The sequence below is a fragment of the Columba livia genome, chromosome 3, assembly GCF_036013475.1.
Source record: "Columba livia isolate bColLiv1 breed racing homer chromosome 3, bColLiv1.pat.W.v2, whole genome shotgun sequence".
NCBI classification, from domain to species: Eukaryota; Metazoa; Chordata; class Aves; order Columbiformes; family Columbidae; genus Columba; species Columba livia.
The window spans coordinates 48,301,253-48,316,433 of NC_088604.1; the positions used below are offsets into that span (position 1 = coordinate 48,301,253).

Sequence of the window (15,181 nt, forward strand, 5' to 3'; positions counted from 1 at the left end):
TACAGGTAAAATGGTCAGAATCATTACACAACTTGATTGCCTTTGCTATAAATCTGTTGTACTGTTCACAAACAGATCATAAATGAGGAAATTTTATGTTCCATTTCTGCAAAATTAGTGGGTTTTTTTCCCCCATAGGGCTGCTCTTGGTAGCAAAGGTAAACACAAATTGCAATAATACTTGCAGAATTATAATTGATTCAATTTGTTTCAAACAACAGAGGGAAAACTGAAGGAGCAGCTCACTTCCTACATTGTCAAAGACAATCTCTCACTTAATTTTCAGCCCCATAATTTAGGTTCTGATTTTAAGTGACTCTTATTTCGGAGCCACAGGATAAGATTATTTATCTTTAAATTTTATCACTGTAGCCTTTTTAATAGGGAGAATGAGTTGCTATATTATGAGCTAAAAATCTAGACACAAGCACTCGGCAGAATAGCAAATGGAAAAGAATGAAGTGTCTTCTATTACGCTGTAAAACAATATCAAAGTTCATAAATTTTCTGTAATTATTTTAGACACTAACACAAAATAAGTCAATTGTGTAAATATATCATACTACAAATGTTTTAATTACTCATGTTAGTAATGATATTTTACACCAATAGACAAAATAAAGCACTAGAAACAGATGGATACAATTCAATAGAGTTTTGTAGCCTGACTGCAATTATTCACATGTAACATATGTAAGAGTGGGGGCAGTGCAGTGAATCTTACAACTGTTTTAATAGAGCAACAAGAGCTAGCATTTCAAAGGTCATGTTTTCTAATAGTAATCAAATGAGTTTTATATACAACTTGAAGTGTTGTCAACACCTTAATAAAGAAAATCCACAAAACTGAGAAGTTATTTTCTGGTGGAGGTTAATTAGGTTGGTACATAGCTTGCTTACTGCAAAGAGATCATCTGGTTGCTGATTTCCATCCAGTTCAAAAAGATATTGACAATCCTGTTCAGCCATCAAGTCCTGTTTAAGAGCAAAGACATCCATCAATTGAGTATCGTTAACTAGATAAAGACATTGAAGCTCATGCTGTTCTTATACAAATCAAAGACTGGGGTACTGTGGACTTCAGCAAAACCAAGTTTCATTGTATTGACGTCTTATAAAACCTTCTGGAGGTGAAATTTTATTTGGTCATAGATAAATACAGAGAGAATTCAAAAACTGGAGTTACAATGGGTTCAGAAAACAGATTAGATATCCTAGCTCAAATGCAAGAGTGCTAAAAGAATCAAGATATAGTAATGTTTTGTGTGTTAATTCAACTTCTAACTACTTTAAGTCTCTGCTGGAAAATTGTGACAAAGACAATTAACAGATTTCTTGGAAATAGCAGCCATGAGACAAATTTTTTTCATTTTTGGTCCTGGCCCTCAATTTCTGTAAAATTTGAACCATATCTTTGATTTTTTTTATTTTCAATTTTCCCACTAGTAAATAAGATATTGGACTAAAATAGGCTTCCTATGTCTATTGTTAATGTCTCTGAGGACTGAGAACACTCACTCCACTCCTGACAGATGTTGGTATAACCCTAGCCCTGAAAAAGCCTCGTGAAGGCGACTTTACAACTTTCTCAGCAATTTATTCCAGTTCTTCATTATACTTATGGTCAGAGTTAATTTCCTTGCATGTAGTCTAAGACTTGTATATTATAAATTAAATTATTTGTCCTATCTTGGGTAGACATAGATAATAACTAATTGCTTCCTTCTAGTACTCTTCTACAGAGAAATAAATAATGTGTTTGTCTTATATAAAATGGTCTTATTCGTACATCCATAATATTTGCTTTTGTACAAGAGCATCAAACACATTTATTGACTCAGTTTATGACTAACTAAAACCCCACAGATTGCAGATTATCTGTAGCACTGAGGTATAGCCAATTATTTCACATGTTGTAGTTGTTCATTAGGTTTCCTCCCTAACTGTAGCATTTCGCACTTATTTCTACTCAAATTCATCCTAGCAACTTATCAAGAAATAATGGCTTGCTCTCCAAAGTTTTTTCTACCTATCCAAGTTCAGTGCAAATTGCACATCATCTAAGCTTTTTTTTTTTCAATTTCACCATCGTAACCTCTACCTAGGCCAATGATAGACCCCTATGTTCTTTTCATGTATTAGTGGACTACTAAGTATGTTCACTAATACATTTATCATTAGTGAAGTCTAAGTAAGGCCTACCAAGTACTGGAATGTGTTGAAAGTGTTGAAATTTGGTGTACATCCTAAAGTAATTTATTCTAAACAACTTTCCATTAGTTTGCTTATGAAAAATCCACAAGATTGTATAATGATTAAAGATATCACATTTTTTGCTTTCCCCTTCACAGCAGTAACAAGTTTGTTACTCTAGCAAAGAACATTACACCAATTTTACGCGATTTTTTCTACAGGTTTATCTAATCCATAGGGAAACTGAAGGGCATAAAGGGTAATTGTCAAGGGCACAGCAAACACGAGGTTTTTGCAGCTGCTTGTACCAGAAGATTAAAAATTTAAGAAAGAGAAAATAGAAAAGAACAAATTATTGCTTTGGACATGTTCAGGTTTTTTAAATCTGCGGGCAATGAAGCAGGTGAGGAAGGGAATCTATTGGAGTGGAAGGCAATGGATAGAAAGAACAGATTTCTTATGGGATTGCATGCTAGAATTGACTCTGGTAATGGTGATGATACACTGGGCTCATCAAATACTCCACTTCCTAGATTCAGGAAGTATATGTGGTGGCAGGTATGGTTTCACTTTTAAAATCTGAAGCGGATTACTTTATCTTGACTCCAGAGTAGAAACAACACCTAGATATGACAACTTTGTATCATCAGTTTCTGTATGAATTTCAGAACTTGGGGATACGTTGTAGCACGCCTTGTGCCCACCTCCATACAACAAATCTCAAACTTAAAAAAAGAAAATATTGCAAGATATTTAAGATATTTTAAAAGGTCTTTTGTTATGCACAATCCTATTATTTTGCATTTTCTTACTTCTAAAGGACGAAGCATTATATCCTTATACGTTCCAAGTCTCTCCTCTGCATTTTCTATAATATCTTCAGGCCTCTGTACTAATTGATTCAGAAATTCTGACGTCCTAAGTGTATCTTCTGCAATCTGCAAAATGAAAAGTTAAATATTTCAAGATATAGAAATAAAATAATATACTAAACTAATTTTTGTCTTTAAGTAAAGTAGCCTTCCAGAGTATTGCAATGAATATTAGCCCAGTGATTGCTGACTGTGATCCAATCCTCAGGAAGCCTAGTTTCTGCAAATTTAGATGATTGTGCCTAGAACTTGCACTGATAAGTCTCTGGCCAGAGTTACAGACCAGAACAATTCAACTTGAATTCAAAATTAATAACTTCATGAAAAAAAAAAAAAAAAAGACAAACCATTTGTAGTAGCCTAACACCAAAGCCAGAAAACAAGCTGGTATCCTGCAAATACTAGTAAAAATTGCTAAAATAAACAACAATTAAGAACTCTCTTATTTGCTTAGACCAAGAAACAGACAATATTGAGACACCGTTATCCTGATACACCCTTTTAACTTATGGCAAGTAATTATTCCATGACTTCTAAGTTAGAGACTGAATCCAGGTTAAGTTATACAATGATTACTATTTGCTGCTGTTGAAAATTACCATTTAAGTATTATCCCACATCTCTTAAAGCAGAACAGAAACTAAATTAAGACCAGAGTTCAGTAAAATTAATTCATAATGTAGTATGGTGATATTTTAGAATATTGAAATTTGTTCTGCTTTGATCAGAGTACGTTATAATACTTTGTACTGTTTAGAAATCTGCAATCTTCACCTCTTCTTCCTGCTCTTCATCTTCCTCTTCATTGTCTTCGTCAGGCTGAACTTCCTTTTTCTTATGCTTTGCAATAACATCAGGATCCCACTGGTTCCTCTGATATACCTGCCCTGAATCAGGGTGTTGCCTTTGTCCTGATATTCTTTGGCATAAGTCATAGTCTGAACACTAGCAAGGAATAATTAAAAGCAAATCATGTGTTTATTGTACTGCTATAATAACATTATTTTCCTGAAACTGAAGAATCAGGGGTAGGACTCTGTTTGGCAAATATCTGAATTCACAAACAACTTCTCCAATCACATTCTAAATAAGCACAAAATTTTCCAAACCAGTGTATATTAAAGAAAGACTTAAATGCTTGCACAGCTTTTCCCCATCAGCATTTTACATTCCACATCAGGAGCATAGCCACTACTTGAGCATATTTTAGCATGCAAGTTATACCTTGTAGTATGACAAGTGTAGGTATTTTGCAGACAGGCTTGTGATTGCTCTTGCAATTAATGCTGAAGTGGTTTGGACTTGGCTGAGGGACCTGGGGGGGTTCAGTCTGGAGAAAAGGAGACTGAAGTGAGACGTTATCACTCTTTACAACTACCTGAAAGGAGGTTGTAGCATGGAGTGTATTGGTCTCTTCTCACAAGTAATAAGTGATAGGACGAGAGAAAACAGCCTCAAGTTGCACCAGGGGAGGATATTAGGAAAACTTTATTAACAGAAAGGGTTGTCAGGCATTGGAACAAGTTGCCCAGCGAAGTGGTTGAGTCACTATCCTTGGAAGTATTTAAAAAACATGTAGATACGTCATTTAGGGACATGTTTTAGTGGTGGACTTGGCAGTGTTAGGTTTACAGTTGGGCTTGATGATCTTAAGGGTCTTTTCTAACCTAAATGATTCTATGATTCTAAGATACAGTCAATTTTACTAGGTGCCTCTGACTTCTCAGAGTTCTACTCTTAAGCATAGTGCCATTGTCTCAGAGGCTAAATAAGTTCAGTAGTTTGGAGCTCTGGAAGAGTAAGTAATGGTCTTTCCATAAAAAGCCCTGCAGACACAGATTTAGTTAACGTTAAACACGGATAAATCTGTATGTGGTCTGTGGTGGTGAAATCATTAATATTTAATACTTGAGAGGTTTGGCTAAGAAGTTTATCCCAACTAAAAGCTAACATGACTTGATGATCATGTAGGTCTTTTCCAAATGAAACAATTCTATGATCCTATGATTTTACCAGTCTGTGACTGTTTTCAACCTCCTCACTTTCGAGCTAAGACAATATCAAATGAGCCACTCCTATAGGTGCCACCAAGAACCTTCTTTCTACATTGTCACATTATATACTGTTTGATTACTTCTTGGAATTGCAGCTGTCAGCAAGCTACTTAAGGAGTCCATCCACTTCAGGGATGGATATCTGAAGTTGTTAACACTGAAAGCATTGTTTTTCCTCACTCTTTTTAAAAACAAACAAACAAACAAAACCCAACAAGAATTGGTTTGATCCCTTCAATCACTTAGCAGAGAACAAGGAAGCAGAGGGAGATGCTGAGTGTTCACTCACTATGACCATATTTAATAAAGCATCTGACCTGTCCTAAATTGTACTCACATTAATATGCACTTGGAGTCCCCAGATCTCCAACAGGTCTTAAGATGGGTACCTGAAAATTCTACTGTGGAACTGGGGGTGTGGCACAACAAACAATAAATAATTATTCTTCCTTCCTAAATCACTAACACCTATACTCTTCAAACATATATGAAAAGCCTGAGGTAACAAGAAAATCACAGGATCAAAGAATCACAGAATGTTAGGGATTGGAAGGGACCTCGAAAGATCATCTAGTCCAATCCCCCTGCTGGACCAGGAACACCTAGATGAGGTTACACATGAAGGCATCCAGGCAGGTCTTGAATGCCTCCAGAGTAGGAGACTCCACAACCTCCCTGGGCAGCCTGTTCCAGTGCTCTGTCACCCTCACTGAGAAGAAGTTTCTTCTCATATTTAAGTGGAACCTTTTGTGTTCCAGTTTGTACCCATTACCCCTTGTCCTATCATTGTTTGTCACAGAGAAGAGCCTGGCTCCATCCTCATGACACTCACCCTTTATATATCTGTAAACATTAATGAGGTCACACCTCAATCTTCTCTTCTACAAGCTAACGAGCCCCAGCTCCCTCAGCCTTTCCTCATAAGGGAGATGCTCCACTCCCTTAATCACCTTTGTTGTCCTGTGCTGGACTCTCTCCAGCAGTTCCCTGTCCTTCTGGAACTGAGGGGCCCAGAACTGGACACAATATTCCAGATGTGGTCTCACCGGAGGGAAGGAGAACCTCTCTTGACCTACTAACCATCCCCCTTCTAATACACCCCAGGATGCCATTGGCCTTCCTGGCCACAAGGGCACAGTGCTGGCTCATGGTCATCCTGCTGTCCACCAGGACCCCCAGGTCCCTTTCCCCTACACTGCTCTCTAATAGGTCATTCCCCAACTTATACAGGAACCTGGGGTTGTTCCTACCCAGATGTAAGACTCTACACTTTCCCTTTCATTAAATTTTTCCCTGCCCAACTCTCCAGCCTGTCCAGGTCTCGCTGGATGGCAGCGCAGCCTTCTGGCCTATCAGCCACTCCTCCCAGCTTGGTGTCATCAGCAAAATATTGTAGTTGCTAACATCAAATTGTTACAGAAACAGAGAATTGATTTCTACAGAAAATACAGAGCTTTTGAGATTGCATTGTTAGCAATAGGCACACTACGGTCATTTCCTGAGGTATCCCTTCAAGTATTATAATACTTCAGGATATTTCTATAGTGAGTCATACAGCTGACATGACTGCTAAATGACATAGCATATTTTGAAATATGGAAGGAGAAATTTGATTAGATATGGGTCTTTTTTCAAAGGTGCATATCCTGCCCTTTCAATTGGAGAAACAAAAAAATCTCTAAATTGGTCTGCTAATGAGAGTATTTCAGTATTCCAGAGTTATCTAGAATCTCCCTTCCTCCTTTCTTTTTCATATAATGAAAATGGTTATAATTTCAACATATCTGTGGAAACAGCTTGAATCCACTGAAATCAAAGGCAAAATTATTCATTTGACTTTGGGGCAGGGATTTTTAATGAGTATTCAATTTCAGTCTTCTTCCCAGAGGAGATGATGATGTAACTGCACAAAATCAAGAATTCTCTTTTCATTCTAGTGTAGTTAGTATCACTCATCTATTTGTACTGTTGCACATGAAACTATGCAACATATATTCCCAAGAACAGGATTTCTCACTCTCTGGTATTAAAAGAAAGATTGATTTTCTGTAGCTGAAAAAATAAAAACTGCCTGAAAAGTAGCACAAAAATATATTTCTCTGATGTTTAAAGATTTTTCCATTAGCATAAAAAAAAAGGTTTGAAGTAGGCATTCACAAATTTTCATTATGCATGGTCAACCAAATTAAGTCTCAAAAGTAGGGAATTAAAACAAACATGGACTTTAATCTGGCAAAGTGATAGACTAGGGCCACACACTGAAGTTTAGCACCTGAGAAAACACATAGATATGACAACTAGAATCAAAAACCCATTGAGAATGCAGCACAACAGAGGCAGACTATTCAGAGTTGCCCCAGCAGCTCATTCTGTACATTCAGAATAACAGACAGAAATAATCTAGTTGATAATAAATAACACATTACAAGAAGAAGGGCCTGAACCCTTGTTCATGATTATACATACTTTGTCTGTATGGAGTCTGGCAAAGTTTGGTGTGGGCCAGCCAGTTGTCTCAGTCAGCCAGTGGGCACAATCTAGAGACTGGCACTGGACAAGGGCCTTTCCCAGCAGGCAGTTTGGACATGGCCACCCCATTGTGACTAACAAGACAGGTCAGCTGTGTTCTGCCAGACCCGTTGGCCTGATGTCTGAAGAGGTGCTCTTGTTTTGTTTTGTCTACTCACAGGGACATATCCAGCAAGTCCATTATTTTAAGTTACACTGAGAAAGTCCTCTTAATCCTACACTAACAATGATTCATGTTTCTCTGGTTATATCAGTCACTTTTGTAAAATATCTGGCATGTCACATTACTACTCACGAAGAAACTGAGATTTGTAAAGCAGATGAATTAATAATGACTAAGATTACTCACAATTGGTGAGTAAAAAATAAAACAATTTCCTTTCTAACTTCCATATGTGAAAAAGTTTCTTCCTGAAGTATATGAATAGCAGATGTACAAGTATCCAAAAATTGCATGATAATAGTGTTATTCAATGTTTTATTTTCTTGAAAACCTCTATCTTCTAATTGGTAGAAGTGCAAAGACTGTAACTGCTACTGAAATTCTAGGAAATGGTTATTATTTTGCACGAGCAATGCTTATAATGAAACAAACTAGTGTAATTCCATTCCAATATAAAATACAACAACTTATTGTTCCTCAATAAATACCATACTCAAATGCACACGGGAAAACATTATCTATTGACTTATGCAGCACATGCGTCTACTAATAATTAGGAAAATTACTAGTAAGTTACTGAAGATGACATTACCTTAATGTTAATCAGGACATCTGGTTTTAGTTTCAGATTCTTTATTTTTTCTATTTGCTGTGGAACAGTCATGTATTCCTCTGAGAGAGAAGGAAATCCACTAAGAACATAACCTGTCAAATACATTTTTTTGAATATATCTTTTAGAAAGTTATGTCAAATGCAGGACTAGTTATACTCATCTCCTTTAAACAACACATCTATTTAGTGGCACAATTTTAAACCACATACATGACATAATACTATTAAGAAATAATACTACTAAAAATTGTGCACCCATGTCTACTTCAGACAAAACACAGACAAAAACGTGTGTGTTTTTCAACTTGATATAGGACTCTCAGAGTCTGTTAATTCAGCTGAGAAGTATAAGAAATATGCAGACAGTAAAGATCATATTCAGACCACCTGCTTCATGTGCCTAGTTCAGACATAGTCGTGCCTAAAAATATCAAGCTTTTAGTGACCATTTTTTGCCACTAAAAGACTTTACACAAAGGCATTGGAAAAAGTAGCCACTCTATGATACAAAGCATTGAAATGAAGTGTTTAGGCTTTTCATTCAACCATTAAAGGTCTTTTGCTTCTGTGGACAATAAGGGAGTCTGAACTCCTCTCTGGGATACATAGTGCTCTTGGATGTTAAAAAGGAGGCACTGTACACATAGTTTGCATACTGAGAGGCACCTGGCTTGCTAAGCATCCATTCACACTGGATTCATGATGCTGATCCTCTTTGGCAGACAGATACCGACCATATATGACAAGCATGGTGGTAATAATACATTTTTCCTAGTATTAGAGTGCTAATTTAACAAATTAGTTACATTTGTGACTTCAAGTTCCTAGGAGAGTACTGTAACTACTAATGGCTGTATGCAGTATAGTAAGAGCTACTGTACAGCATGGAACTCAATATTCATGAGGCCAGAATGGGAGACTAAACAAGAATCAAGTAGATTTTACAGCCTAATAATGAGAATGTTCCCTTAGAGAAATGGTGTATGCTCCAAATGCTTAGAATTTTATGTCATAACATTTAAATGCAAGACTATGCAGTATAAAAACATAGCAGCAGTCTTTGCAAGAGGTATTAGGACTGAAGACGACTCCTCCTTTGGGGATCTACTACCCATAGATGCAAAATTTATGGAAAAGGATAAGCAAGAGAGAGCATAATGTATAGTCATTCCTCTAGGAAATTAAAATCCTGGATTATAATTGTTGGTACCTTCAGAGAGTTCTAACTGGTAGTGAGATGTGGGGAGTTTGCCTATGCTTATCAACACATCCCAGATAACACCAGCAGATGTGAGAGACACGGGAGTGTAACAAGGGAAAAGATTATCCCAAACTGTTCTCAGAGAGGGTGTTTGTCCCCAAACTGATAATGTTGTGGGGAGACTAATGATGAAGAAGTTTACCTAGGGCAACCATCAACCAGATCAAAGTAACCAGGGGATTACCAAGCAACTTTTGAGGAGAGAAGGAGCCATCTTTAAAAGACACATTAAAATTTGTCTTTGGGGGGAGAGACCTTAGAATGAGGACAAGGTAAAAGAACAGCAGCCAAACCATGTTGGATGTGTCAGCACTACAACTTCTGCTGAGGCCTGACAGAGCAGCTTCCCCGTTGGATGCTGTGAGTAACCTGCATTTCAACTACCAGATTGAGAGGACAGGGTTAAACACACAGTGACCCACACCTCGAGTGTACGTGAGCTCATGGGGAGCCTTCTCCCTGGTGCGTGCATCAGTAGAAAATGGAAATGGTACACACAGACAAAGCTAAAGCACCCACGCGTCCAACAGCAAGTGTGCTTACATAGGTGAACAGCCATTCTCAGGAAACAGAATGTGTGCTTCTACCTTCCACCCATCTTTGAAAGAGGGTTTGCATGCATCGCCATGGAAGTTTGAGCATACTCTTTGGAATTAATTTTGGGAATGTGCTTACAAATGTGTAGGTATTTGTTAATTTTGGCAAGTGTCTAGTGCTGTGGTTTGTCTGTTACGTGGCTGACACTGAACCTCTTCACTGACCACCAGTTCACTGCCTGCCTGTTAATTACTTGCCATTAATAAATCAATAAACAACTTTGGTCATTATTTAAATCATGCTGATTGAGCAGTTTTCCCCTGTGATAATGACATAGTTTTTTCCTTTGCAAATATTGTTTAGGTTAACATGATATGAACTTCTGGTTGGTTTTTTTTGTTCTACTTAAAAAAAAAAAAAGGCAAGCATATGAGATACACAGATATTATAATCGTATGCTTGTTATTTTCCAGTTCTTTGGCGCCTATGTTATTTTAAAAAGATACACTGCTTATTTCGAGTAATAGCTTAGATGCTTCATATGTGACTTCCTTGAGAAGTCAAAAAGAAATTCTGGTTTTAGTGGTTTACAATTTTTAAATATTATCATTTGTTATGGGACTTTTTAATACCTCCAACACATCCATCTCCAACATAATGTGTTTATTAGAAGAATATAAGTGAAAATAATCCCTTATTGTGTATACTGTTAAGAAAACCTGTATTTTAAAATGCTAGAAACAAAAGTTAAAACTTAAAAAATCAGCCTTTCATACAACACTGTTTCTAAAATCTTTAATGAATAATTAATAGTCAACTGACTCATTAGTTCCTGCTGAAAGCCTACTTAAGCTTTCCAAGGATTACATTAAGATAGTTGCTAAACAAAAAAGTGATTAGAACAAGAAAATAATTGACAAAAAATAGGTTTTGGAGTTGAGTTGTAGTTGGTAGGAAAAACAGTGAGAATGTAGGTTATTCTGTTCCTTGCTATGTTTGGGCATCTGTAATACAGAAAATGGTTTGATTACAAAAAACAGTTTTTCTATCAACTTTGCAGTCATGTTTACAGACTCTAGGTCCCCTGTGATACACACATCTTAGTCATTCATTATCTGACTGACTAAAAGAAGGGATCTCAGATAACACAGACACCTCTTCAGGCTTTTCTTAAAGTCCTGACATATGGATTAAGAGACTGGTATTTCTACTGCAACTTCTTCCCTCAAGTATTTGTTTCACCATAATATCATTGGGTTTTTTTTTCTCCCCTTCTCTTTTAATTTATTTCTTCCCTATTTCTCTGTCTTTTGCCTACTGTTTCAAAAGCCTGGTTTCACCAGGCAAGGCTACATCTTTCGCAAAACCGTTCAGTCTTGGATTAGGGAAGGAAGAAAACCCATTGCAATTAGAAGCTTATAGAAGCATGCTAGTTTTGAGAGCAGTGTAAACTGAAGACACTCTTGGCACTATACATGTCTCTGTCCTATAATGGAAATTTCAAATAAAAGTCGGCACCAGAAAAAGACACTACATTATCGTTTACTTTCTTTCCACTTCGCAGTATATTTTTTTCTCTTCAGAAAAGCAGGTTCAGACTCTAACAAGGTCTGGAGAACTAGTCTTAACAGACTCAATGAACATAATCTTTCCTCAAAAAGAAGAAATATTATTACTGCCAATACTATTCTTATCTAACTTACTGTCAGTGACAGAATGCAAAGGGAATAAACAACATTGTAAGAAAAACAAGAAAAGAAAGACCATACATTTCTGCTGGGTTTTTTTTGTGTGTGTTGTTATTGCTGTTACAGAAGTACTCAAGCAAAAAAAAAAAATTTTTTTAAATACTAAAACTTTTATAACCAGATAATATTACCAACTGAGAGTCACAGCAACACTTAAAATTTGGGGCAAATTTGTTTTCTCAATATTAACACAATATAGAATTGGTATGACACTTTCTGATCTCACATATTGGTAAATTAATCCCAAAATACAGTCCCAGTTTATGGATATTGCACAACCTGAGGAGCACAAGAAAAGATGCTATCGTCCAATATAAAATAAATTATATTTGAGCACAAGAAAAGATGCTACCATTTAATACAAAATAAATTATATTTGAGCAGTAATGGATGCAAAGTGTGTGAAAATCATAGCTAATTCATTCTAAGAAGTTTAGGCTATAAATATACTTACCAAAATGAGCAACTTCTGGTGACTCAATCTTTTTCAGAATCATTTCTGTAACCAGTTCTTCAGAAATATTTTGACCTTTAAAAAGTAATTCTTGACACTAAGGTAAAATGCAAAACATAGTCTTATATAATATGTATTTCTCAAGAATGTGAAAAAACTTACTAGAAGATTAGACCTTTACCTTAAGCCCATATTCTGTTTCTTCATTAATATTTGTTTGAATTACTTCTGAAGCTGAGAAAGCACATCAGATAGAATAAAAATAAAATAATTAATATAAATATTTTATATACAGACATATACATGCACAGATACATACATTTACACACACATATACAAGTATGTATGTGTGCTTCAAGCAACCAGAGTATTTCTGACTGAACAGTCATTATATTTATGGCCATTATTATATTTTGTCCATCCAGAACCTGATGCCTTCCAGCAATGTCTGGGTAGATGTTTTTCTCTACAATTTAGACATATACATATATATATATACTACAGACAAATGCACAACAGCAGCCTTGCAGGATTATTTTAACTACTGGTTTATACCAAATTAGCATTACTGCTGTGTAATCCAGAGCTGAGTATTTGAGCTCAAATGCTTCCCAAATTTTGAAAGCAAATTTTAGAAGAACATTTTAGACACACAAAACCAGTTATTTGTCTAAAGGGCTTTTTAAAAGCAGCTTTAAGGGCTTTTAAAAAAACCCTTAAAAGCCTACTCCTTATGTAGTCTAATTATCTCAAATTAAATAAAACACTAAATTTGACACCCATCAAGTTCAAAGGCCTGCCCGCTGTCTCTGTGGACAGTGACATCATAGCAGAATGATCCTGGAAGCCTTTACACACTTCCATAACATTGAAATAAGCAGATAGTCACAAAAGTTTTCGAGAACAACCCTTAAGGCTACATCTATACAGTTAACAAACTAGGCCAAGGAAAGGTCCTGAAGCCAGATGGCTCACTCCTATACAGCTAAAATATTTCTCCCCAGAACACAGTGGCTGTTTTCAAACTACTCCTACTAGTAATGATGACTGCCTCACTCACTGTCCTTCATATTACGAATGTGTGTGTTTAGGAGAGCATCATTTGCCATGGGCCCCAACTGAGACAGGGAATGTACTAACAAACAACACAGAAACTGAAAATCAGAGCTCTACATGGACCCTTGTCCTGTTTTATTCATTAATATTGTCCTCATTGGATAAATGGATAGAAAGTATTTTGTCCAATTAAAAAGACTGTGAACACCTTTCCTATTTCATAATTATCCAACTTTGATTAGTTGGAACAAGTCCAGTGAGGGGTACCAAGATGATTAAAAGTGCTGAACATACTAGGAGAAGCCAAAAGAACTGGCCTTGTTCAGCCTGGAGAAAACAGAACAGCTTTGATTGCTACCTATAATGACTTAATGGGAAGGCACAAAGACAGAACCACTGTCTTCACAGAAGTGCATCTGGGACAGGAAGCAAAAGACACAAGTAGGAACATGAGAAATTTCAATGGGGTAATTAGGAAGCAGTTTTTAGTCATGAAGGTGGTTGCACAATGGGAAGTGTTGCCCAGAGAGGTGGTGGAGTCTCCGTCCTTGGAGATATTCCAGACTCAACTGGACACAGCCCTGAACAACCTTCTCTGGCTGACAATGCTTTGAGTAGAAGGTTGGACTCAGTAACCTCTGGAGGTCTTTCTTAGCTATATTATTGTGGGTTTGTATGTTGAATTTATTTGTTTCTTTCTTTTTTGATGTGGAAAATTTTTAAAAAAGCTATTAGCAGAAGTTGAAGGAATGCGAGTGTCTACACGTGTGCGTACACTAGACAACAGAAGATTAAAAGATTTATCATGAGCAAAAGAAGAAAAGAATAATTCTCTGATTCTACCAGAAATAAGGCATAAAAATGCAAAAAGTGGGGTTTACATCAGTCACTAATAAAAACTTTCTAATGGTAAAGACTGTGTTACAGAGATAGACTGCCTGGGAATTTAAAAAAAAAATAAAATAAAAAAACCCATATATATATAGTAATGGTTTAGATACCTTCAGAGAGTGGGTTAGCTTAAGTACATTCCTAAGGTCCCTTCTGATTTTGGTCTGATCTACGTTTTGGACCAGGTATCAATTTGTTTGTTAGACAATCCCATGAATTAAAAAGCTTATATCTACATAAGTCAAAAAAGACCATTATTTAAACTGAATTTTACCATATCAAAATAAGATAAAGACACTTCATTTGATAAATAAGCCTGTGTATTCATAGGGATATGAAGTGTTACACCATCCACTAGAGGGCTATTATTAGAACAACTGTACACACATACACTATAAAATCAGGTTTATAATTTGTTGTGCGGAGGCACTCAAGAAATTGCTTCATAGTTAAGATTAATAGGTGCTTTCTTTTCTTCTACTTAAAAACATATTATTATTATGTGCTTTCTTCTACTTAAAACTATCGTATTAGCCCTCAAACTAGTAGGACAAGTCTGGTGGAAATGTTTTATTTTTTCATTTTAAAAAAGTGAATTAAGCAAGATTTGTGAATTATAATGTCACAACAGATACAAAAATATTACCAGGCCTGTAAAAAAATACACATTTTAATTCTTTTTGTTACTGCTGACAAAATTAGTACAAAAGAAAACTGCCAGAGATTTATTTTTTGTAGAAACCTATTTTCCCACTGAGGTGTCTCAAAATAAAAAAAAAAAAAAAATAAAAAAAAAAATTGCATTGATAG

At 36.0% G+C, this 15,181-nt stretch overlaps 1 protein-coding gene across 15 annotated transcripts in view; it reads right to left on the reverse strand.

Moving 5' to 3' along the window:
• Window positions 1-15,181, reverse strand: part of LOC102097064 (zinc finger and BTB domain-containing protein 24) — an 86,832-nt gene that overhangs the window by 67,949 nt on the left and 3,702 nt on the right. For 13 of the 15 annotated variants that reach the window (XM_065059701.1, XM_065059696.1, XM_065059702.1 and 10 more), the window contains exons 4-9: window positions 12,606-12,658; window positions 12,425-12,521; window positions 8,404-8,516; window positions 3,840-4,010; window positions 3,006-3,131; window positions 901-975 (exon numbers count right to left, since the gene is read on the reverse strand). In XM_065059701.1, the coding sequence (XP_064915773.1) occupies window positions 901-975; window positions 3,006-3,131; window positions 3,840-4,010; window positions 8,404-8,516; window positions 12,425-12,521; window positions 12,606-12,658 (635 nt within the window). Of the gene's footprint in view, window positions 1-823; window positions 976-3,005; window positions 3,132-3,839; window positions 4,011-8,403; window positions 8,517-12,424; window positions 12,522-12,605; window positions 12,659-15,181 lie in introns of those variants that run through there. The other 2 variants (XM_065059700.1, XM_065059703.1) reach the window with 2 other exon arrangements.